Below are 27020 nucleotides of genomic sequence, written 5' to 3' on the forward strand. Positions count from 1 at the left end.
GGTGACCAATCATTTGTTTCAGGTGTGGTCAGGTATCTCAGCCTTGGAAAAGGCCACTCTACCAGCAACACTACACACTCCTTTTAAAATAAAACACCAACAGAAAATCCACTCAATTACCAACAATTGAGCTGCTATCTTGGCACTGGGTGTGCATTTAGTTTTACTTCTGCTAAGAGGTAAGATTATACATTGCCTTTGATCAGATGCAGCTTCAAGGGGGTGTGGGGGATAGGAAAACAGACCAACCACTCACTGCAGAAATGTTAACTCTGCTCAACCAGTCCAAGCAGGTTGTTAACTGCATTACACATTCAGCCACTGAGGTCAAAAGCCTAGAAGGCTTTATAATCATTCCTAACCTATGAGCCTTCCCACTCATACTGACTAATCTATGGAAACCATGGAGGAATCAGCTTGTTCCAGGAACACTAAGTATGGCAGAATAAATTAGTTTTTGCTCCCCTATTTATTAGGAATTGATTTGGAAATATTGAGAGGCCTGAATCCCAACCACGTACACCAGTCTTGGCTAACTCAGGCTATACCATTAGGGCAAGGCTTGTAAGGCAAGCTTGTGTGGGGTTTGGAGAGCTAGACAGAGCCCATTTTCATCTAAGTGCAGCCACAATATAAGGGAAACCAGGGCACAGCTTTGGCAAGCCCACCCCCTACCCCACCCCTAAGCCCCTTTTCTCTTCTTGGCAGGACAGCTCAGACAGTTGTTACCTTCACACTTATTTTCATATTAAGCATGTTTGAGTAAATATTACACTCACCAAAATAACCCATCACTTAAAGAGTGTTTCACAAAGGGAACTGGAGGAAATAAAAAGAATATGGGCCCTTAATACTATGGACAATTTGCTTATTCTTGATTCAAAGCAGAAGAAAGAAGAAAGATGTATCCATAACTCAGAAGATCTAAGAAGTAAAGACAATTCTTCTATAGCTATTATTTAGAAATAATCCAATTCTCATGACAAATCTACCTAGAGCTCAAAATAAGGTGCTGAAATAAAGAGGAATGACTCAAGAAGTAGATTATTGTAGCAGTTAAGAGGTGGAAAAGGAATACCTCTGTTGCTGGGCCAGTGCACCATCCCCTTTTCTTTCTCTCTCCCTCTTGCTCAACCTTTCCCCAATAGGTCTTCTTCCAAGTCTTGTACTACCCAGGATATAGAAACCGGCAGGGTCATGATTTGTGACCACCAGACAGGAACACAGCAGGCAGATGTGAAATAGTTTAGCTTCATCAAGAGATTGCTCTAACTCTTAAGTTGACAAAGTATCTCATGCTATTAAGAAACAACAGAGTCCACACACGTGGCATTCTCTTGTCACCATGGCCTCACCAATATAATCAAGGTTCTTGAGGTCTAGTTCTACATGTGACAAAGCCAGAGGTACTCCTAGAGAGAGCACTGGGATTCCAGGTGAGACATGCCCTGGGTGACATGTGTTTCATTTGGAGGGTGAGGAAGGTGAGCTCCCTCACTGAGCTTTCATTCTGCACACATATACAGACTGCATCTAACATGCCCCTACGCAAACAGGAAAAACTAAGCTGCATTCAAGGGCCTAATGCTGTTCGTGACCATCCAAACTCTCTTACTTGGCCCCTGCATGCCAGGATGATGGCTTTTACTTAGCACTTAAAAATACTTAAGAGCACTCTTGTGAAAATATTCACAGTATGACCTAATAACTGGTAGTAAGTGGGATGCTCTCTAAAGCAAGAGGCAAATAAATAAAGAATGATTTTTCAGGATCTGTGTAACTGACCCACAGGTACACTGTCCTATAAGGGCCCAAGCTGATACATTCCCACCTGTCCATAGCAAAGAGAATACAGAGCGATTTGGGGGTACAGTTCAATTCTAACTCCTTTCCCCACAACGGTTAACAACCAAAACTCGTCAGCAAGGCCAAAGATACTGGAAATGTTAATAAGTAACCATTAGCTAAAAGGCGGCACTATAAGAGGTTTCAGGCATAGACCACACTTCAGTTTTGAGGTAAAAGAGCGGTGACAATGAGAGATGAGACAAGTTGAGCAAGTTTAAGACCAAAAGCAGTGTACATTTATTCCTCATTTTTTGTGCAAGAGTGTGAAGATGCATTTGAAAGAACCTGAAGGCTGAAGAGCATCAGCCATGGCCTCCAGGCTGGCCTGGTTCACAATTAAGAGTAGGAGAAGGGGAGGAAGAAAAGGTAACTTGCCTAGTTCACATGAACAATGCTTCTGGCAAACACGGTTGCTTACAAATTTCAAACTACATTTTACTAGAGTCAAGGGAAGACTTCAAAAAAGCCACATACAGTACAATTTAAAATTAGATGAACATTCTGCAAATGTTAGTGCAAAGTAATTATGTAGACTCTCCAGTACAAGACTGTGCTCGTATTTCCCAGGTTTGGTCAATGTTGCTCTTTTACAATTACAATCAGAGGCTGAACTTACCACACAGCAAGGCCCCTGTGTTCTATGTCCTATATATCAAGGGAATGTCACAAGGTTTTGGTGAAATGCAATTTAGTTTCATTCATAAAGCAAACTTCTTAATTAGTTTAACAGTCATGTTCCTGGAATGCTGCCCATCTGTTTTATGGAAATGCTTTTAAGCTTGTGCCCCTTCTTGTTCAGAGCATTACTCTAAAGCTATCCCTTTCACTATGTAAACTGGAATTGTCTCATGATTTTAAATGCAACCAATATAAATGAAAACATTTCAAGGGTGGGAGAAAAATCAATCACTAATCTCAGCTAGACAAAGTTCTTAAAATCAAAAAGCCTTATTCACACAAAGTTGTATGTAATGACTGTAGTAATCAGTTTATTACACAGATTAATCATTCTTTAACGTACAAGCTCCAGAGGAGCGACTGGGTCTTTAAATATACACAAGTATTTCCATCAAATGTATTTTCACCCTTACATCCAGATAGACCTAACCAGTTAAAAACATATGAAAAATAAGAGCTATTAGCTATGTATTAACTGAAAAACCACATACAAACCAAAGAATATGGAAGAGAAAAAGAGAGGTTGAAAAGGATGAAGGTTGAAGGGGTGGGAAGATGTAAAAGAGTTGGGGACAAAGCCCATCACACTTTAGGTACTAATAGCTCCAATCCATTTCATGTTGACCAGTTAAACTTAGACTTCAACATACGGGATGTGTGGGTACAGTTTAGTTTGGCTGGTCATAACATTCCCCTAAGACATAGGTAGGTCCATCGGAACAAAATGAATACAGAAACAGCTTCATGGTCTTCACACCTTGCTCTTCATAACTGTTTTATGTTTAAAAGGATTCCACTTAAAAACATTCTCTACAGGTTATTGGAGCTGCTTTTCCTCATCCAAGCACACACCATACCCACCAACCTCACCTTGCCGCTATCCACATGTAAATCCGTAAAGAAAGCTTTGAGTCTCACACCTAGGTTATGCCTGGAGAACTGGCCTGTCACACACACTTCTCTGCTAGGAGGCAATGTTGGTACAGGAGTACAGTATTTCTAGTTTGTTGTTCCAAGTATGTACAACACGCAGCACTGCTGTATCAGGTAAACATGTGCACAGGGGAAGATGAGGCATGGGCTCATAGAAAGCAGTCAAATGGAAATCAAAAGGACTTTCTCTTTCAGAGTTCCCCTATCTTTATTTGTAGAGGTTATCCAGTAATTTCTTGAATTACATCGCATACTTCTGAGTCCATTCCCGAGCTATTCTGTTGTACCTGTACACACAAAGAGAAGCTTGGCTTAATATAGGTGAGGTGGTGTCAATTAATAATCAACAGATTTCACTCATTACCCCATCTAGTAACTCTAGGGTCTAACTTTTAGGACCGTCAAACCCAAACTTCTAATGAGCACTTATTCAAATTAGCAAAAAAGAAATAGACAATGTGAAGCAATTTCCTGTAAATGCTACTTATAGATGATTCTGATTAAATTTCAGTACTTGCTTGAATATACCTTATTCCAGATACTTGACCAATCTAGTTCTATGAAAGGTCTTTAAATCTTGATTAATTTATTTGGGATTCTTGGAATTACTAACTCTGCATTATATAGTTCTTGAAACCATATACCAATAGGGATTACACTGACATAATATTTTCCTTTTTATGTCAATAAAGAACTGGTTCTGCCAGAGCAATTTGGTAGAAGAAACAGATGGGACTCTAATGCTCCAGAAGAATATTCCAATAGTAAAATAAGCAGAGCGAAAGCTTCTACAATTCTTCTTTTTTAATATCCAGGATATTTTATTTTTTATTGAAATATCATTTTATTGGGGGCTCTGACAACTCTTGTTACAATCCATACATCAATTGCATCCGACACATTAGTACATATATTCCAGCATTCTTTTCTAGACATTTACTTTCTAACGAGCCCTTGGGATCAGCTCCTCTTTTCTTCCCTCCCCCACCCCCACCCTCATGGCGCCTTGATTATAGATTATTATTTTCATATCTCAGTTTCTACAATTCTTCTGTGAGAAAAAGGATGCAGGGAAAGGTCTGCTGAACATGACTATCCCAATGACTCAGAACATCCTTCTGGAGGACATTCATGCCTACAAATCTAGGTATTGGATAAAAATGGTTCGCCAATAAAAAATACATATATTTTGCAAATTATCAGCAAAAAGTAGGATCTAAAATTCAGACCTAAACACAGACAAAACTAAGACCCTCTGTACAATTCTTTAATCTAATACATTTCAAGCAATCCTTTAATCCTTTATGTTTTCATTTTAGAAACTAATCTCTCTATTCAGGTTCCTCCAATCTCACTGACTATGCAAAACAGAAAAGGTTCAAACACTTTTGGTTACCTCTTTTGATATCCTGATCATGTTGCAGTAATTCACAGTACAACTCTAAAATATCTAAATTTTGTTGTGGGGTGGGGGCTTCCTTTATATTGTGCCAAATGGTGAAAAATAAATTCTCTCCTCGCATTGCTTTACAAATACCTACTTAAAGACATGAAAGCTCTTAATGAAAATGTTTTATGTCCAAAGCCAAGCACAGGACATAAAGCTGTTAGAAAAGCTTTACTGTAAAAATGTATTTTTTATAAACAGCAAGAATTATATGACACAATTAGCCCTACAATCAACACAGTCTCCTTGTAGTATCCAGTACAAATACTACTCTTTCTTCTTCCCAGGAAGGTATTTATTAGTTTCACTGGAAATACCTGGCCCACCTTCAGCCCTTAATTAACAAAGACTTGAGACAAACCTCCCCCATCCAACCACAGATCCTTCTGTCTAGAGGTCATACTTACTTTTCTCTATCTGTTTTGTAGATCCGAGCAATCTCAGGCACTAAAGGGTCATCTGGATTGGGATCACACAACAGAGAACAGATGGATAAGAGTACTAAAAAGAAAAAATGGTTACATTAGTGGAGAATAAAAGCAAAGGTTTGGGAGAACAGAAAACCCTAAGAGCCTAGGGTTCTTGAAGTGCCTAGCAATTTCATTCTACCTGCCCTTTAACACCAATAATTCGACCAAGATTTAAGAAACTGAAACACATTTCTGGTTCAGTCACTAAATAAATAAGTCTACATATAAATAACTACAGAAAATTAATGTTCGGTGATATTTTGGTTTCTCCTATATGAGCCCCTTTGGTTCAAAGTTTCCAGGTAATGCCATAACGTAAGAATCTCTAATAGAACGTTCTCTATGTTTCAACTACAAAGAATTGACTTGTCCAATGTCCAGGGCAAGTGAATGAGAAGAATTAGAACCTAGTAGGTCTTCCAAATCCAAGAGCAAGAACATTTTTCAGAGCCCATGAAGTTGAATTTTTAGAAGTTTATGTTCAGGAGTGAATAGTTCAAAATTCCACAGCAAGTACAAAAGTACACAACAGAAAACTATTAGTCAGAAATGAGAAACATGAAACCCAACAATCACTACTTCCTCAATCGGAGGTACCAGATTCAGATACAACACATCTGTTTCATTTTTAATTGAAAGCAATTTAGCTTTTGGCCCCAAAGGGGGGGGGGTGTCACACATATTATAGAGGGTACAACATACGAAGGCCTCAAATTCTTTTCAGCGATGATTTAGAATCTCATTTAAGCCATTTCCTCTGTGACAAACTGGGATGTAACTGATTATGAGGGCAAATTTCAATGGTACGATGTGCTCTGTTCAAATCTGTTGTAAATTCTTTACTGAATGTAGAAAAGGGCAAGCTCAGTAGCTTCGGACACACTGAAATAAATTCCAATCATTCCATTCTGAGACAATAAAACACAGCTATTTGATTTTTTTCTAATGCTCTATAACAAGAAGACAATAACGCTGACCCTCCATTACTCCCCAAACATCAAATTCAGCAGGAAAAGGATTTACTTATTTTCCTATGAAATTGATTCTGTAGAGATCCAGGGCTTCTGAGATGTGAAGAAAAATTTGACATGCCCTTTTCATCATTCAGTGTGGTGGCCAAAAAAAGCTACTTCCCTGCTTTCAGAGCATATGGACAATAAAAACACCAGGAAAGATGTTTTGACTCTTCCTTCCTATTGCCCACAAGTCTCTGTCTGGCAGATAGCATTCCTCAAACATCTTCTCTTTCCACTGTTGGGCATTATCACCTAATGCCCTCTTCAAGCACAAATCACTCTAACAGCAATTAAGAAAGACCTCATGTACTTATCAAAACTAGCAACAGGAAGTTTACATTTTAAATGTTCAAGAAATAATTACCTAAAAGAAGAAAGCTATCCAACCTATCAAACTGGCAAGATTACAACTAATTCTTCATTTAAAATTGACAGATTACCAAGTTGGTGTTATAAATTCTAGTTACTCTCCTAATTATTTAGTAAGGTAACATTAAAAAAAACCAATATTTTAAAGCTGCTTTTCTGACTTTCTTCCAGGAAAGGAAGACGGGTGGTAATCTAGATCTAGTCAAAGAATTCTTAGTACACTAAGGATCTTTCAATTCCTGGGATAGTGATTTGGGCTTATGCTCTGTTGGAAGTTAATAACCAATTTCTATTTCCACAGCTAATGAAGAAAAGATTTTGGAGAAGAACTGATGCATCTGAATTAGGGTGCTGAATATAGAAAGTACCACAGACTTCAGAAGAACAAACAAATCTGTTTTGCAGGAAATATAGCCAAAATGTCCCTTAGAAGCAAGGATGGTGGGATTTCATCTCACATATTTTGGGTATGCTATCAGGAGAGATTAGTCCCTGGAGAAAGACATCTTGCTCGGTAAAGTAGAAGGTCAATGAAAAAGAGGAAGGCCCTCTCAATGAGTTGGACTGATACAGTGGCTCCAACAATGGGCTCAAACGCAAGATTACAAGGACAGTGCAGAACCTGGCAGTGGTTTTGTTCTGTCCTCTTGTACACGGGTTCACCATGAATCAGAACGAACTCAATGGGAATGAACACTTCCACAGCTTGCATAGGCTCTTCACGAAACGCCTACACTTCCAACTGTATGCAGGCTTCACGAGTAGAGTATGCTCAGAATATACAAATTTGTATATGTCTTAACTCACAGTCACTTCTAATTCTAAAGATATATATAGTTTAGTGATTTCATAAAAGGTGGTGTAGTGGTTACTCATTGGGCTGCAATCCGCAGGGTTGGCAGTTTGAAACCACCATGTACTCTTTAGGAGAAAGATGGGCTTTCTACTCCAGTAAACAGTCTCGAAACTCAAAGGGGCAGTTCTACTCTGTCCTGGAGGACACTATGAGTTGGCATCCACTTGATGGCAATGAGTGGTTTCATAGCACGCTTAACTGCTTCCTTCAAGTTTTCTGTATATTAAATGCCTAACATACATCTTGAAACAGAAGGAATCCAGAATCAAAGTCAATGCCTTTGAAAATAGGCTAAATCATCCTTTGTTAAAGGATGATTATTATCACCCACAGCCTTTCCTACTCAAGGACATTCACAGAACTGATTGTTCATATACCAGGGATACCCAAAACAAACAAAAAAAGAAAAACAGATTTTTTTTCCTCAAAGCTATGTATTGAAATTTTTTTACAAAACAACCTTATCACTTTCAAAGTACTCTATGTTACATTTAATCTGTTTGTCAAATCTGTTTTCATTCTTGGAAACATTTCTTAAACTCGTCTTTTTGGAGGGCTGACAGCACCTCCCTTGTTGTATTCTTCACCTCTTCTGCATCTTCAAATCATGGTCCTTTCATGTCTCTCTTCATTCACAGAAACAAAAAGAAGTCACATAGAGCGAGGTCAGGTGAGTAAGGTGTGTGGGGCAAGAGAAGCATGCTGTTTTTTGCTGCCCCCTGCCCCCCCAAAAACAAAAAACTAGCCCGCTAAGATAGCTGTGTGAGCAGGTCCATTGACATGATAGCAGAGTAGATGCACTGTCGTGGTAGCAAAGCCAGTCCCTTTTTTGTCACACACTGGTATGCAATCTTTTCAGAACCTCTAAATAGAAAGTTTGATGAATAGTCTGACCTAGTGGAATGAACTCCAAATGCACACAAATCATATCATATCAAATAACAAACGAGCACCATCCTGATCTTTGATTTATTTCACTTGACAAGCTTTTTTTGGGTGAGGTGACTATGGCATCTTCTACTGGCTTGTTTTATGTTTGCTTTTGGGGTTGTAAAAAAATCATCAAGTCTTGTCACCAGTAATGACCTGGGGTGGGGGCGGGGGTGGGGGTCTGAGTTCCTTCAATGCTGTTCTTCCAAAGCATGGCATGTTTCCATTCAACATTCTTTTTCCTGGTCAGTCAGAACTCAAGGCACAAATTTCACTGCAACCCTTCTCATTCCCAAATCTTCCAATAAAATTCACTTAATTTTGTTGACATTTTCATCCATTCGGGAAGCTGACAGATGTCCATAATGAAGTTTGTCATCAATCAACATTTCACCTTTTTGGAGCGAGAAAACCAGTCATACTCTTGAGTTTTTCCAATAGCACTGTCCTTGTAAGCTGTGGGCAACATCTTAACAGTTTCTGTGGCATTTTTCCCAAGCAGGAAACAAAATTTCACAGCCGCAAACTGTTCTCTTAAATCAGCCATTACAAAACAAAACAAGACAAAAAAACAAGGTTTGAGCAAAAAACGCTTTTACATAAAAACTCACTGTGACCAGAGAGAACCTACCTAGACTTATTGCTAGCCTAGTGGGGAAATGCACACTACGAAGTTCCACTCTGCCCAGCCAGTTCCAGTTTTTGTTTGGTTTCTCTCTTTCTCTTTCTTTTCTTTTTTTTTTGGGGGGGGGGCGGCGCAAAAGATCCAGAAAACATAACTAAACAAACACTGGCATTAATTAAAGCATTAAACTAGCCTAGGTTAAGTCAATATGATAAAATTCAACAAATTGGCACACCAATATTTTTTAAAAATAGGGATCCAGATAGAGCACATCACAAGACAAACAAATGTCTAATAGCCCTGGGTTTTAAAATACTACAACATCAACAACAAATATGGGGAAAATGAAGATATATGCAATTGTTTCAGTTACCTCATAAGTACCCAAACTTATTTGGACTCAATGTCACCAGGTCAATGCCAACTCAGTGACCCTATACTATAGGGCAGGTAAAGCTGCCCCTGGGGGTTTCCGAAACAGTATCCTTGTGGGAGTAGAAGGCCACATCTTGGGCAGATTGGCTGGTGGTTTTGAATCGCAGACCTTTGGCTAGCAGCTCTACACATAACCCACTACGCCACCAGGATTCCCAAATACCAAAACTCACATGATCTGTTACTTTCTAGTGTTTTAACATACTTTTTGTACCCAGCTCAAGCTACAATGTATAAAAATTGTACAGCCTGATTTTGTTATAGTATTTTCTGAAAAATCTGTGAAGAACAATGACCTATTAATAGACTACTGTTGAACCTTTAAGTGGTATATAATTTTCAGAAATAAATACAGCTGTTTCAAATGTGCTCGCATATAAAGCATTTTGATTACTTGGGACTGTTTCTCAGGATAGATGAATGACCCCAAGAACCACGGGGTCAAAGGGTATATATAGATGAATCTATCTTTCAATAGATATTCAGAGTATTCTACCAAAGATCTATACAGATCTACCTGTGGCTGAGTACTCATCTCAATACACCCTACCACCATTTCATCTCCTTTTAGAAGATCTTTGTTAATTAGTAGGGGTGAAAAGTGGAAATTCATTTTAATGTTTACTTTGGGATCTGGCTCCCTGACATCCTCTTATCTGATTTTTTTTTGTTTAAAACACAAATACACACAACCATTGTCGAGTTGATTCCAACACATGGCGAACCACGGTATTTGTAGTCTATTTCCCAAATTTGTATTTTGACAAACTTTCCATTATACAAATGCAACTTTTAAAGATATTTTTTGCGATTTCCTTTTTAATGAAGGTACATCTACTGATCTACTTTTATCAATTTTCAGATTATAAAGCTGAGATTTGATACTGATTTTTGTTCTCTTCTATAAAGTATGGTTTAATTTTTAATCTACTGTGATCTCATTTTGAAATAATGCACTATGTCAAATTGTGGCAGTTACATAATCTCCTGTCAACTTGAGTGAAGGGGTGGAGTCTAGCCAATAAGGTCTCTGTGTGTAGGGAGGGCCTTCTCCTGAGGATTTTGGGAGCTCCTATCTTCCTGGAGGCAGGACACACTTTCTGCTACACATTCCCGTTGACAAGCCACATGGAGCTACACTGATGGAGCCAGAGCCCTGGAGCTAGAGTAAATATGTGGGGACCCACGCCAGTACTGAGATGCTTCCACTGGCAATGGATCCACAAGACTCTCCACCCACTGGCCTGTGATCTTCTTGCAGTTAGCATCATTGCATGTGTTATGTGAATATGTAGAATTTATAGACTGCTATCGGACATATGGGCTTAATATCAGACTTAAGGACTTGATCCTGGACTGGGATTTTTTTTAAAAATCATTTTATTAGGGGCTCATACAACTCTTATCAGAATCCATACATACATCAATTGTGCAAAGCACATTTGTACATTCATTGCCCTCATCATTCTCAAAACATCTGCTCTCCACTTAAGCCCCCAGCATCAGCTCATTCTTCTCCTTCTTCCCGGCTCCCCCCTCCCTCATGAACCCTTGATAATTTATAAATTATCATTATTTTGTCATATCTTGCACTGTCTGAATGCCCTTCACCCACTTTTCTGTTGTCCATCCCCCAGGGAGGAGGTTATATGTAGATCCTTGTAATCAGCTCCCCCTTTCCAACCACTCTCCTGGTATCGCAACAAAATAAAACAAAACGACAACAAACCAATGACAAAAAACAAAACACAAGAAAGCAAAGCTTGTAGTTAGTTCAAGGACTGTTTGTTGGCCTTTAGGAGTGTTTTCCAGTCGAGTCTGTTGGGGCACCAAGCCCTGGTCCCTTGCTGTTCTGTTACACACCCTTAGTGGTTTGCCTCGGTATGGTGGGATCAAACGGGGCAGAATTCCCACACGGTGTCTCCAGTGTTGTCCCTTGTAGGGCTATGGGTCAGTGAGGGTTGTTATGTCTCATAGTGGGGCCGGCCATGTGGTCTTCTCTGTGGATTGGCTGATCTGAGGGGGAATATTGTCCTTAAGGATTGGTGGGCCAGGATGTCCTTCACTCTTTCTTCCTCCCCCTTCATTTGCTCCTGTCTAATCTGATCAGACAAGTTCCTCTTCTGGAGCTGCATTTTCAGTGCTGTCCTCTGAAAAAAATTCTTCTGGGAGGAGGGGCAGGTGTCCACGTAGTTGGGATTGGACTGGGATGTTTTCTTTTCTTTTTTTTGTGTGGATGTTTTCTTAACATACAATTAATTACGCTATGATATAAAACTCACACACACACACACACACACACACACACACACACACACACGAGTGTCTCTGGGTTTGTTTTTTCTATTCAACCCAGACTGATACACAAATCAAAATAAAAGGCAAGGATAGCTAACTATACAGTTCAGTTCTCTGATTCTGATAATAATAACAAAAAAAATCTCCAATCTATCTATGCAAAGCAGTCAGGTCTTATTTAGAAGAACTACTAGCTCTCATCATAAATCAAGGAACTTTCTTTATACAATTATAAACACACATTATAGCAGAAAATTAGATGCTCAAATGAAAATGTGTTAAATTGCCCACTTTAGGGATTATGGATGCTCCCAATAGAAACAAATTTAAGAGTAAGAGATGCATTTTTCAGATACCTAATATGTGTTTCTATAGAGCAAACTTCCCTCTAAAAAGGCTATTTCCAATTCTGAAACTGTATCTATCCTTTCTGTTCACAAATATTAAGATTGGAAGACATATTGTTTTCTATACTAACAATGCTCTTAAAAAATCCATGTCAAATAATCATATTCCTATCTAAACTTAAATAGCACAAGAGTAGTCACTACATCAAGGAATATATACACCTGGAAATCCAACTCTATCCAGTCTCAAAGTCTATTCAAGAATGAGGAAAAAGTGTTAGCTCCTTCTAAAAGGCATAAGCAAGTCACGAAGTAACGGTGAAGAAATAAGCAGGGGCCTGCATATCAGAAAGAATAGTGCCTGGGGTCTTAAAGGCATGTCTTAAAATAAGCAGCCATCTATCTGAGGAATCAGCTAAGACCAAAGAGAAGGAGCATACCAGCCTATGAGATCCCAAAATGGTAAATAATAAAGTCCAAAATGACAGAAGGGAAATTGGACTAGAACTTAAATTCGGAGTACCCGGTTTTCAGGCTATGGATTATAATGAAAGCCCAAATCCATTTGCAGAGTCCTCACACAAATTAACCCTCCACTGAATTTCCTCAGACTCCATTGCCTAGGGATAAGAATAGTCTTGTCTTCAGACAGGGCACACCGGAAAGTGGATTACTGCAGATATAGTTAGGTTAAAACAACATTTTAACATTTGTTTTCCCATTTGACCCATTTTTAATTTGTTTTAGTTTCTCTTATCTTCTTTTGGATTGAATTTTTTCTGTGTTTTATTTTGTTGCCATTGTCAGGATTTTTTTCCCGTTGTTAAGATTTTTAGTATGAATTTCTCTATATGAAGTTCAAGATAGGTAATCCGTACAGACAGTAACTAGATTAACAGTTCCTTAAGGGTACAGCAAAGGAGGCTCAAAGGTAATGGGAAGCTAGTAATAATGAGTACAAGTAGGAAGAAAATTGAGGAGGGAGGGAGGGGGAAAATGAGGAGCTGATACCAAGGGCTCAAGTAGAAAGCAAATGTTTTGAGAATGATGATGGCAACAAATGTACAAATGTGCTTGACACGATGGATAGATGTATGGATTGTGGTAAGAGTTGTACGAGCCCCCAATAAAATGATTTAAAAAAAAGACTGAAGAAAATGTTCTAAAACTGATTGTAGGGATGACTACATAAATCTAATATATTTAAATCATTGAATTATGTATGGCATGTGAATTACATGCTAATAAAATTGTTTTTAGAAAATGAAAATAGGTACGAGTAATCTTGTCAAAAGTGAGTAACCTTAATGACAAAAAAATAAATAAATAAAAATAACAACCAAAAATATGTTGCTATACCTTGGTATCAAACATCCAGTCTATATTACCTTTTGAAATAGTTAGTGCCGGAGACCACTGTGATCGTAGAATATCAAGACAAATGCTGCCATTACTGTTAATATTTGGATGGTAAATCCTTGTAGTAAATGCAACCTAGAGAAAAAATAAATATGCTTTGTAAACTGGTTTATCAGTATCATAAAAAGCACATAAAAAGCAATCATCACATCCAAATTACCTTAGGTGGTTTGAAGGGGTAATCTGTTGGGAAATGAATTGTCAAGAAAAATACTCCACCCTGATAGGGACTGTCATTCTGTTGATGACAAAAAAAGTAGAATTATATAAGCCATTTCAGTGAATTATATAAACCATTTATTCTGAAATTAATGTGGATACTTACTGGCCCCATTATTGTAGCTTGCCAGTGGAACACTGAAAAAGAACGACAAAATCACCATGAAGAAATATCCACATCATACTATAACATAGGAATATATCACTCTGCATCTAATCCTAGTTTATATATAAGCACTTCAATAATAAGTCATAGGAAGAATGAGGAATGTATCAATAGTGAGCCTAAAAGGAGGTAGAGGGGGTGGGGGACCTAAAATGGTCTAGAACACTAAACAAGATTTTTGGTTGCTAAAGCATCCTGAAAACTAAAGTTTACTAGGGATATAAACTTTTAGATAAGGTCCAAGGTTCTATTTTGAAATAGGCATTTGGTTACCTAAAGGGTTAAACAAAATGAAAACGCATTGACTTCTAGTTGATTCTGATTCATAGCACCCCTTTAGGGTGGTGCAGAACTGCCAAGAAGGTTTCCAAGGCTTTAAATCTTTAAGGATCCTGGACCAGCTGGTGGGCTCCAACGACTAATTGTCTGGCTAGTAGCTGAGACCTTGAACCATTGCACAACCAAGGATTCTTCAAGTGTAAAGGTAGAGGCAAAAGATTCCATTCTTTGATGCATTATATCATCATCACCGTCCCAACACTGTGATATACAAAATACTATATTTATAATGCTAATTGAGGAGGACAGACAGGAAAAGTCAACTCTCATGTGAAGGTCTTCAGAATTACTAACTGTTCAACTAGAGAAAACAGTAGCTACTAAAAGTGCAAGCTTAGGGGGGAGAGGGGAGTTGATAGCACTGATGATTGTATAGCCCCATCTGATGGGATTGAACAACAGAACTGTATAGGAAGGGAAGGGATATATTGGAATGAGTTTAGGTATGTCAACAACAAAAAAATTTTTTTTACGTCCAAGATTAACCACGAACTCTAAGGGTAATCTCTTCAAATTGCAGGAAAGGGCACTTGTTTCACTTCTAAGCTAGTGCAGAATATAGCACAGAGACCTCAAAGTCAGAATTTGTGCTTATAAAGGAAGCAAATTTATCAATTAACAGTTATACTAGAATCTGATCAGTTTAAGAGAAGTTATCATTGGGATTTGAGATCCAGAACCAAAACCAAGGTAACTACTGCTCCAAGACAAGACATATGCAGACTAAAACAACCTATCAGCAATATAAGTCTTCAAGTTTCTTCTGAGTTCCTGCATATTGTTTGTTGTTTTTTTTTCATGTATAAGAGAGTTTTATATAAAGGTTAAGTGCGCATCAAGAAAACATCCCAACCCAGTGCTGCCCAAGCCCACAAGTCCAACATTAACCCATATGTCCAAAACCAATCCACAAAGTCCTCCTCCATATCACAAAACAGACGCAATGATGCTGACTGCAGGAGGAAAGCCCAGTCAGTGAATGTGTAAACAGCTCAGGGCTGGCTGGGGGGTCTCCACACGGCTGCTCCAGCACCCAGGGATGCATCGGGGTAGGTCCATGTGGCTTCTCAAAGATGTCTTACAGGAAGTGAGCCTTGCCTGCTAAAGCAGGGAACTGGCTAAGGCAACTGCACTCCGGTCCAACCATCAGAAAGCAAGAGACCTATGTCTCCACAGTAGAAAGATTAACCATTAACGCCTTTTCCAGGATGCGAGGTTCCAATTGAAAGGAGCAACTGAATTACAATACAAAATTAAGTAACAATTGTTCAGTCTCCGTAGAGACTGTCAAAAATTGCCAATGCCGACTATATTTCAAGTCGTCACGGCGGGGTATTGGGAAAAGTTTTCAATTAGCAATAATCGCGCCTCGGATAAACCTCACTGGCTACGGTATTGCCACTGCGCAGAGCTAAGTTCCTGCATATTGTATCTAATTGGTTTATTGCTCACTGGGATCCAAACTCATAGATTGCTTATCAGGAATTAAAGGTGAATGAGGATTTTTCTCAGATTACCCATACTAGTACTTTCATTCATTTTGCCAATTTTTTTTTTAGCAGAGTAGCTAAGGGGAAAGTCACTTTGAGTCACTAAGACTGGTCGTAGGCTATGAACAGTCCCCTAAGTCATGGTAACAAAGGTCAAACACTGGGATGGCTAAATGAAAGGCCAGTGGTTTGAAATCAGCTGCTCTGAGAGAAAAAGATGTAGCAGTCTGTTTCTTGTATGATTTATAGCTTTGGAAATCCTATAGGGCAGTTGGAACATGTCCTATGGATCACCATGAGTTGGAATTGACTCTAGAGCACTGTTTTGTTTTTAATATTCTGTTTATAGGAAAAATAAGAGAACCTCATTGTTTATAATTACAAACATATGGACAACTGGAATAAACAAGCCCCACAACAAGACTGAAAACATTATTACACAAAAGAATAACCAAACTCTACAGGACCTGTTTTCAGTTATGCTCTTCCACGTAATTATTTATTTAATTTGAGTGGCTACAAATAAGGCAGAATTACACTTGCATTTCTGCTTAAAGTAGTAAGAGTCAGAAAAGAGAGCCCTTAGATAATAAATTATATAAGTATTACCCATTTTATTAAGGCCTAATCTCTTCTTCTGCTCTTTTAAAGATCTTTTCTTCTCTTGTTAAAAATACTATCAGACTTTAGAAGTTAGAGAACTTTACATCAGAACAAATCTTTAACTAAAGGTAAAAATTTCCATCATTCTTCCTACCTGCAAAAAACAAAGCATATTTTATGCTCAGGGGTAACAACCTATTATAAACAGGACCACCTAAAATCACAGCAAGCGATGTGGAGCAGAGAAGACAACAGCTGAAAACGAAGAGAATTACAATTATGGAAAGGATAAGAACAGAAGATGGGAAAAGATCGGCACTTGCAAGTCATATAAAAATCTCCAGGGGGGGTGCGGCGGGTGGGGGAAGATACCTTCGTGTACTAATGTTAAGATTCTTACTTTATCAAGAACTCTTCCAAACATTATCCACAAATTATTTCATATGAAACTTGTTTAATTAGTAAATTGTATTTATATCATAATCTCCAACTTAACTGTGTTAACCACCAACATTAAAATCTCTAAAGAGAAAAAAAAAACCTATCAAACATGTTGGTTTTTTAAAAATTGGGAGTGAATACTTATCATTCCATAGTTCAATCACATCAAGCAGAACTGTACAATAGCTACCAATGAAAAAAATTATTTTTTCACTTTTTTCCTTTTCTTTTTCTTGTTTTTTTTTTCACAATCAGTTTTTATCCAACATGTTGATACCCAACTTTTTGCCTTCACTATTCTGAATATTGCTACCAAAAAAGTGAGTGAACACACACACCACTATGTCTTTAAAAATATGAGTGACAAAAAAAAAAATTCTGAGTGACATTCTAAAATTAATTGTGGTAATGATGCTACAACACTTCTTGATTATGATCAATCTACTGAATTGTATATTTGGATTATGTCTCGATAAACTGTTTTATTAAAAAAAGTGGCTGGGAAAAGAAAGAAAATGGCCAATGTAAGGCAACAGAGACCAATGATATTTATATGGCTTATAAAGAGTTCTAGAGTACCAACAAAAGACAGAAAGATAAACTTCTGTAACATGAATTTAATTAGTAAAAGCAAGAAGGATCCACTGTTTAAATCTTTATTTGGGCATTCTGCCTTACTGGTTAAATTGTAAGAACACCTATGGCTTAGGTTTCTCCTGGAATTCTCTTACAACCCCTAGTCCAAGGTAACAAGAGAATACTGAATCTGTCCTACATTACAATGGTTCTATAAACAGTGCGAGAATTGCTAGAGGTTCCAGTTGGAAAGAATGCTAGGATAGTTACTGGATGAAATGCTTGGCCATAAACATAAAATATCACTGTATTTCAAACAAATATCTATTTCAAAGAATGTTTAGTTTGTTGTTCAAAATGAAAATTCATGGTACCACCAAAATGAAATTCACAGTACAAACAAAAATCACATAAAATTTAAAGATTTTAAAAAGTCAAAATTTTACAGTATGATATAGTAAAAAACAAACAGAATTGCCATTATCATCTTGGCTTAATACTGTCAAACCAAATTAACCAGAGAAAGCTAAGTATGTTTTATGAGAGCTTAAATGTAATAGTCACAGCTCAATGACTATTCTTTAGTATTACGGATGAAGCCTTGAGGTTAAAAGAGATAGTGAGAATATTTGTTACAATTTGAGCCAGAATCTCAGGAGACCTGAGATTAGACCTGAATGTATAGATCTCTAGAGAGTTACATTCACCAAGTGTTCAAAACAAAAGAAAATGTCACAGATTATATAACCAACAAATATTCCATTTATTTCTCCTTTCAGGAACCAGTCTCCTTTGTGCTTACCAAATCTTTATAGAAAAAGAGTGTTAACAGTACACCAAAATCTGAATTGTTTTAAAAGTATTCTACATAAATTTAGTCTTACACTAAATGTCAATAACATGGGGCTAGATTTGAAAGCTAGAATAGGCAGCTCAAAAATTTCAATTTTTTCTGACAATTTCTTACTCCTCAGATTAAATTGTTTCTCTACAACAAAAAATGATTAAAGTACATTGAGCAATCAAAACATTTTTTCTATCCCTGTGTAAAGACCTGGTCAAGTTCTGATTTTTTAAAACAGTAATTTATCCTCAAGCACAAACAAAATTTAAGTACAAAGAGGCATCAAAAAAGTTCAAGGAAATTAAAAACACTTTTTATTGTGAATTGGGTGAAGGTTTACAGAGTAAATTCGTCCATTCAACAATACATACATTTTGTTTCATGTCATTGAGAGCAATTCCACGAAGTATCATCCATTATTCCACTCCTTCCATGTTGTTTCCTATTTGTGTCCTTCCTCCTTTTCCATCTTCTGAATTTTGTCCTTGGGTAAAATGTTGTCCCCTTCAGTATTTTGGGTGTGCACATCTCCCTAGTGCTACCAGCCTCCATACAGATTTGTCTATTCTTTGGCAGCAAACTGAGTCATATGAGGTTCATTTCCACTCCTGAAGGGTGGCTGAGGGGCACAGTCTTAAGAGTTCCACTAGCCTCTATCCAACCAGTAGGACTTGGTCTTATAATTTTGAGTTTGGTTCCACGTCTTCTCCCACTTTTCCCAGGCTCCTTTTCAGAGCATCTGGTAGTGATATCCAGGTACCATCCAGCTCATCTCATGGTTTCAGGGTTGTTTGTTTGGTCCGTTAGTCCACTGACCTAATTGTTTCCATGTTACATTGTTAAATTGTTTCCAATTATTACATTCTTCTTTCCTCCAGTCAGAGACCTTGGATGACCACCCAGAGTTTTCAAAACTCTACTCTGTACAGACCAAATTAAAGGTAAAAACATGTTTTAGTGGACTTGTTATGCTAATTGACTTTCGAGTCTCTCGAGATTAAGGTCCTGAGCCACAGCCGACCCACTCCTACTCATCCCCCATAAGGCAGGAGGGGGCAATGTCTGGCCAGAGGGCTATTAACCATATAAGGCCTGGAAACTCATCAATACCATCTAACACTTGTCTCACTAAAAAGAAGGTGTTCCAGCCATCATATTATGGTGAGTTAATTAAATGTTTGACCAAATACGGCAGGCTAATTTTTAAGTTGTTAATTTTCTATGGCCAATGAATGATATTATAAGTATTTAAAGGGCTTAATTATGTCTAAGAAGTTCATGTCATCCTTGTGCACGCCACCACATTCAAGGATATATGCGCAACAACCTGTCAAACCTATATATAGTCATAGGTATAGTATACTAACACTCTCCTTTCGGTACCAGTTCTGCTGGTGTATCTATCCACGCATCTCATACACCATCATTACAGTATTGTGTACAATATGGCATGGTCTCATTTGTCTTGCATTTTCCTCAGCGTCTTCACCTCCCTCATTTTTGTGCTGATCTCCCTCTTGTATATATTGCCTTCACCTCCACTCAAGTTAACATGCCTATCCTCAAATCTAATTTGCTCTCTTACTTCTGGCTAAACATTAAAGGATGTTTCTTTTAGTACGAAAACTTTTCCTTGACTTTTTACAATAGGGGTCTCATACAATATTTGTCCTTTTGTAAGACTAATTTTACTTATTATAATATCCTTCAAAGGAATACGCTGGTGGTATAGTGGTTAAGCACTGGGCTGCTAACCCAAGGTATGCAGTTTGAGACCAGCAGCTTCTCCTTAAGAGTAACACAAAGCTTTCTACTCCTGCAAAGTTGGTCTTGGAAACACCCAAGGCAATTCTACCCACTATAGGGTTGCTATGAATTGGAATCAACTTGATGGCAACGAGTCTGGTTTTTGTTCTGGCTTATCATGTCCTTCAGATTCATTCATTCATTCATTGAGAAGGTTCAAGAATTTATCATTAATGTTACATTATTCTATTGTGTGTATGTACCATAGTTCATTTATCCAGCTGTTGATGGGCACTTGGGTTTTTATCTCTTTATATAATATATTGATATAATACTGATATGACCATGAGTATGCATTTATCTATTCATGTCATGGTTATGATTTCTCTGAAATATTTATCAAGTGTAGGATTGTTGGATCACATGGTATTCCTATTTCCAACTTCTTAAGGAAGTATTGTACCATTTTCAACAGTGGCTGCATGATTTTAAAGTCCTACCAGCAGTATTTGAGGGCTCCAATTTTCCACACCATGGCCAGTATTTGGTATTTTCATTTAACTATTAAGCTGGGGTGACATGGTATCTAATGGTTTTCATTTATAGCTTTCTAATGGCTACCCGCTCATGTTCACTGCCCATTTTTAAACTGAATTGCCATTTTTAAATGTCTTGCTGAGTAACAATGATGAGAAATACAACTTTCCTCTAGTTCCTAAATGTTTCCTCCCCGCTCCCACTACCATGACTCGAATTCTATCTTGCAAGTCTGGCTAGACCAGAGGAGGTACACTGGTACAGATAGGAACTGAAAATAAAGGGAATCCAGGACGGATGAGCCCTATAGGACCAGTGGCAAAACAGGGAGGGTAAAGGGAGAATGGGTAGGAAAGAGGGAACCGATTACATGGAACTGTGTGTGACCTCCTCCCTGGGGGACATACAACCAAAAAGTGGATGAAGGGAGACGTCGGACAGGGCAAGATATGACAAAATACCCATTTATAAACTATCAAGGGCTCATGCGGGAGGGGGGAGCGGGGAGGGAGGGGAAAAATGAGGACCTAATGTCGGGGGTTTAAATGGAGAGAAAATGTTTTGAGAAACGATGTACAAATGCGCTTTACACAATTGATGTGTGTATGGATTGGGATAACAGTTGTATGAACCCCTAATAAAATGTTAAAAAAAGAGATAAATAAATAAATAAATAGATGTACATGGACCTATATCCCTATTGTTATATAAAAATATATGTACATATCTACCTACTACCTTAATACTTAACATATAAATATATGTACATGGGCCTATATCCCTTATCATTATATTAAAATACATTTACATATTTAAAAAAAATGTCTTGCTGAGCTGTTGGTATTTCTATAAATTTTAGATAATAGTCCTTTGTCTGATATATCATTGCGACTTATATCCCCACCCCCAGCCCCCACTACCCCAGTCTGTGAGTTCTCATTTTACATTTTTGGTGCAATCTTTTGATGCATAGAAGTGTCTAATTTTTGGGAAGCCATCTATTTTGTCTTCTGTTTGTGTGCTTTCAGTAAACTATGTTTGATAGTATGTGTGTGCATGTATGTTACACCAAATACCAGGCTGTTTTGATTACCGTTGCTGTATAATAGGTTTTGAGATTGGAATGTGTGAGGCCTCCTACTTAGGTCATCTTTAGTAGTTCTTTGCTTATCTGGAGTCTCTTTCCTTTCCATAAAACATTGGTGATTAGTTTTTCCTTCTCTTTAAAGAATTATGTTGGAATCTAGATTGGGATTACATATAATCATTTGGGGTAGTATCAACATTTTCTAAATCTTAACTCTACCTATCAATAAGCTATTTAAAAATTCTATTTTCCCATTAACTTTTTTAACCCCATATATATAACCTTATCAGTAAACAATATGACCAAGCTTAAAGTTATAAGGAGCCCTGGTGGTATAATGGTTGGGCTGCTAACTGCAAGGTCAGCAGTTCAAAACCACCAGCCATTACTTTTTTTTTTTGTAAAGTTATACTGTTAGTTTTTTATTTTATTTCTTTAAACATTTTATTGGGGGCTTGTACAACTCTTATCGCAATCCATCCATCCATCCATTGTGTCAAGCACATTTGTACATACGTTGCCATCATTCTCAAAACATTTGCTTTCTACTTGAGCCCTTGGTATCAGCTCATTTTTATGAACCCTTGATAATTTATAAATTATTATGATTTTGTCATATCTTACACCATCTGACGTCTCCCTTCACCCACTTCTCTGCTGTCCATCCTCCAGGGAGGAGGTTATATGTAGATCCTTGTAATCAGTTCCCCCTTCCCACCCCACTTTCCCTCCACCTGCCTGGTATAGCCACTCTTACCACTGGTCCTGAAGGGGTCATCTGTACTGGATTGCCGGTGTTTCCAGTTCCTATCTGTACCAGTGTACATCCTCTGGTCTAGCCAGATTTGTACAGTAGAATTGGGAACATGATAGTGCGTGGGGGGGAAGCATTCAAGAACTAGAGGAAAGTTGTATGTTTCATCATTGCTACACTGCACCGACTGGCTCGTCTCCTCCCCACAGCCCCTCTACAAGATGTCCAATATCCCACAGATGGGTCCTGGGTCCCCACTCCGCACTCCCCCTCACTCACAATGCTATGGGTTTTGTTGGTTTTTTGGGGGTCTTTGATGCCTGATCCCTTCGGCATCTCGTATCCCACAGGCTGGTGTGCTTCTTTCATGTGGGCTTTGCTGTTTCTCAGTTAGATGGCCACTTGTTTATCTTCCAGCCTATAGGACACCAGATTCTGTATCTTTTGACAGGCGGGCACCATCAGCTTTCCTCATCACACTTGCCCATGCACCCGCTTTGTCCTCAGCGATCGATATACTGTTGTTTAAGAAGAGACTATTCTCTTGGAGAAGGTAAATATTGTGTTGACCGGTTAATAGTATATAACTAAAGATTGCAAAAAGTTGAATATAATGACTTAGGAGTTATGGAAGTTCACATTTACAATTTAACAGAATCGACAGACTATAAATTCACTCATTTTAAGTACACAGTCCGATGGTTTAAATTCACAAAATTGTACAACTATTACCACAATTTATCATATTTTTTTAAAATCAAAAGGAAAACCTATACTGACTTGACTCCTCAAGCCTTCAAGTCCCAGACCTATGCAACCACTCATTCATTCATCTATATTGTCTTTATGGATTTGCCTATCCTGGACATTTAATATAAATTTGTGAATGGTTGCTTAAAGTAACAAATGTTTAAAAAACAAACAAACAATATTTTTTGGGCTCATTCAGGTTACACCATATATCAGTGTTTCATTTATTTTTACTGTCAAATATTTCAATGTATAAGATATATTCCATTTTATTTATCCATTAGCTGAGGGACATTTAAGTTGTTACTACTCTATTATGAATTAATCTGCTAAGAATATTTGTATATACATTTTACCTGGACATATATTTTTCTCTTGTATGTATATACCTAGAAATGGAATTCATGGGTCATTTGGTAATTCAATATTTAACTTTCTAAGGAAACACTAACCTGTATTTCACAGCAGTTACACATTCTTTCTCCAGCCATGTATCAGTTCTAATTTCTCCACATCTTTGTCAATACTTGCTATCATGTGCTTTTTTTATTATAACCATCTTTGTGAGTGTGAAGTGACAATCTCACTACGGTTTTCACTTGTATTTTTGTGATGACTAATAAGCATTTTTTCATGTTTTACTGTCCATTTTAACCTTTTTGTGAGAAATGCCTAGTTAGAGAGACTTTGTCCATTTTTAAATAAGGCTATTAGGCTGTCTATTATTGAGTTATAAGAATTTTTATATTAATTTAAACGGAGGAATAAAAAGTTGATCTGAAATGTAAACACCCACATCTAATTTACAATAAAAATGTTATTTAAAAAAACTAAATTTCTACATAATTTCTGAACACTAAAATTTAGTGCAAAAAAATGTACCTTATCCTGTAGGTTTCTTTTCATTCTCTTCATAGTCCTTTAAACATGCTTTTCATTTTGATAAAGTCTAATTAGTAGATTTTTTTTCTTTTACTGCTTGTGCTTTAGAGGGAGTTTTATTTCATCTACCAGGTAACAAACTTTCAATTTGAGAAAGGAATGCAACAGTGTTAACTATCGTGAAAGGACAATGAAAGCAAATTAGCTTACTAAAGAGAACGTCAAAAATAAAATTTAGTCCCCAGACTTCCAAGCATTTATATAAAACAAAACCACTTTTTCAATTGAATGAAAAGCTCACACTCTGATTTAAAAAAAGAAAAGAAAAGATCACACTCATGTAGGCAGAGCATATAATATACTATAAGGACAAATCTAGAAAAAAAAAAACTTTGTATACAAGTCTACTTCAGAATTTTCAGATCCTTTCACTGAACTCTTTTCTAAAGTGGTCAAAATTTCTTCTTCACTTAAAAGGATTATTGTGTACAGCTTAAATAAAAATAAGCTCTTGATAGAAGCATGTAAACTATTTCCTTCATTTTTCAGTGTGTATTGTTTTGTTTTTTAAAAAAGTTTTTATGGCACTTCATCCACATATCATACAATTCAATAGTGCAACCCTATCAAGAAGAGTTATACATTCTAAACTATTTTCTATGTCCTATTTGATACCAAATACTATAGTACTAAAGTTATTCACATCCTTATAAACTTATAATCACCTGCTTTGTCTTTAAAGCAACCATTACAAAGGATCTTTTGTTGATTCTTAAAGATTTAGCAAGTAAAACTAAGTTTACATTCCTAATTTAAAAATCGGGAAAAAATCCATATAAACACTGTTTTAAAACTATACACTTGAAAAAAAAAAAAAAACTATACACTTGTACATGTTTTCAAGGATACTCATTTTTTTCTAATTGTTAAGTGTTACAATTTTTTTGTGTGTGAATGAATTTTGTCACAAATATAAATATCCAGTATCACTCTTTTCTTTTTAAAGATAGAAGAGATAGGGAAAAGGCTAAGTTGAGGCAAAGAGGAAGAAAAGAAAAATCACCCAACTTCTTTATCATCTAACAAACTGTTCCACTCACGAGAAATCAAATCAGCAGGGTACTAAAATAAACAACCCTATCTGCCTTGTCGTATGAGTCAGTAGAAAGACAAGCATCATCATCATATTTAGTATTATTTTCTTAAAGGATAACAGGTTAAAGTTACAGTTTTACTCCAGGGAACACCCAAAAGATATGATGGGCAAGGACAAGTACACACAACGTCTGGCAGGAGAGGTTCAAACTAACAGCACAGAAGACAACAGGACCCACATAAAGCTGCATCTGTCATGGACAAGTAAACACTGTGTCTTCCCTAAAGTAGTTACCTCTTTACACAAAATAACCTTGAGATGTCCATTTACCTGTCCCAGGGTTCCCCAGAAGCAGACTTTTCTGCTATTGTACTGCATCATTTCTGTTAAGTACTTACTATCATCTCCAACAGGACCTGCTGAACACTGTGCTGGGGGGTCCCGGGCCAGATCATTCAATTCCTTACAAAAGAAGGCAAAGAAAGTTAGTCAACATAAATATAACTTTTGTCCATTAACAAAATTAACAGTTACTAATATTCTTTGTCCTATCAGTATAAGTCTTTTAAGAACAATGTCTTAAACATAGAAGTGTCTTTGTGAATCTATCAGTCTAGAATGCACATGGCTGATTTAAAAAGGAAATCCGTTTTGGTTTTTTAGGGTTTAGTAGGTAAATACAGTAAGAAAAGTAAATAGAAACCATATACTAAAAGAGCTACAAAAATAATGTTAAAGCAAAATACCCCCCTCCCAAAGATTCAGGCCTACTTTTTTAATCTCAAGACTATCAGGTTTTAAGTAGGACAAGTTCTAAAAGTTATAAATGTTCCAAGTTATACCGGATGATCTGACAAAAGTTATATATTTATAGCTGATGTTTACATCAAGGTTCAAAAGTAATAGGGGGGAAAAACTTAATAAATATATAAAGGCAAGGAGCCCTGGTGATATATTGGTTATATGTTGAGCTGTGATCTGCATAGTTAGCAGTATGAAACCACCAGCAGCTACATGGAAGAAAGATGGGCTTTCTACTCCCATAAACAGTTACAGTTTCGTTCATTATGAGTCAATATGGACTCCATGGGTGGGAGGGGGGGTGTTGACTGAAGTAATCAAACTTATCATAAAGCTTTGAGTTCAGAGGCTGGCCTACCTACAGTAATACTCTACAACCAGAGGCCAGTTTCCCTAGCTATTCTAACCCATGAGCCCACAACCCTGAGATTTGTTGCTGGGTAGAGATCTCTGAGAACCACAAAGCAAGATATTATACTCTATTTCTTCCTCCTGGGCTTGATATCTGATTTAAAAACAAGCCCTAAAGACTGATTTTTAAAATTACCCAAATTAATCTAGTAGTTGGCATCAACTCGATGGCAATGACAGTATGAATATCAGTACTTAAAAATTGCAACAGTAAGATCTAGTATTTTATAAGTGCAATAAAAATTACTCTTAATAGCTTACATATTATTGTAAATGTTTTTTATCTTTTAATGTATAACATTTGTTCTAAGTCTCTTCCATACAAGCTAACCTACTCACTCAGATATTTTAGTTTATCAATGATGCTGTTTTATTTTACTCACAACTTTGGAGCACAAATTATAAAGTACAGAAATTAAGTTTTTAAAAAGCACAAGGATTGAAAGACTTTAAAAAAATTTTTATGCTTCATGTAACCGAGGGGAATTACTGAAACTCAAATGAAAGCCAAACATGATAGTGGGACAAGAGCAAAGTAAAAGGAAATAGAGGAAAGAACTAGGAGGCAAAGGTCATCTATAGAGGTCTAAATACAGGTATGTACATA

The 27020-nt window shown here is 37.1% G+C and overlaps 1 protein-coding gene and 1 non-coding gene across 3 annotated transcripts in view; both read right to left on the bottom strand.

Moving 5' to 3' along the window:
* Nucleotides 1–2810: 2810 nt before the first annotated feature.
* Nucleotides 2811–27020, bottom strand: part of UBE2D2 (ubiquitin conjugating enzyme E2 D2) — a 32374-nt gene continuing 8164 nt past the window's right edge. For both annotated transcript variants that reach the window (XM_045284563.1, XM_045284562.1), the window contains exons 2-7: nt 25600–25663; nt 13997–14028; nt 13832–13909; nt 13641–13746; nt 5314–5407; nt 2811–3746 (exon numbers count right to left, since the gene is read on the bottom strand). In XM_045284563.1, coding sequence (XP_045140498.1) covers nt 3701–3746; nt 5314–5407; nt 13641–13746; nt 13832–13909; nt 13997–14028; nt 25600 — 357 coding nt within the window. In that variant the 5' untranslated portion in view covers nt 25601–25663 and the 3' untranslated portion in view covers nt 2811–3700. The remainder of the gene's footprint in view (nt 3747–5313; nt 5408–13640; nt 13747–13831; nt 13910–13996; nt 14029–25599; nt 25664–27020) is intronic.
* LOC115873572 lies at nt 15668–15808 on the bottom strand. The gene has a single exon (XR_004048472.1). It is a non-coding gene; the product is annotated as a U4 spliceosomal RNA (small nuclear RNA).

The sequence above is a fragment of the Echinops telfairi genome, unplaced genomic scaffold, assembly GCF_000313985.2.
Source record: "Echinops telfairi isolate 266 unplaced genomic scaffold, ASM31398v2 ScPeMD7_7469;HRSCAF=8507_0, whole genome shotgun sequence".
NCBI lineage: Eukaryota > Metazoa > Chordata > Mammalia > Afrosoricida > Tenrecidae > Echinops > Echinops telfairi.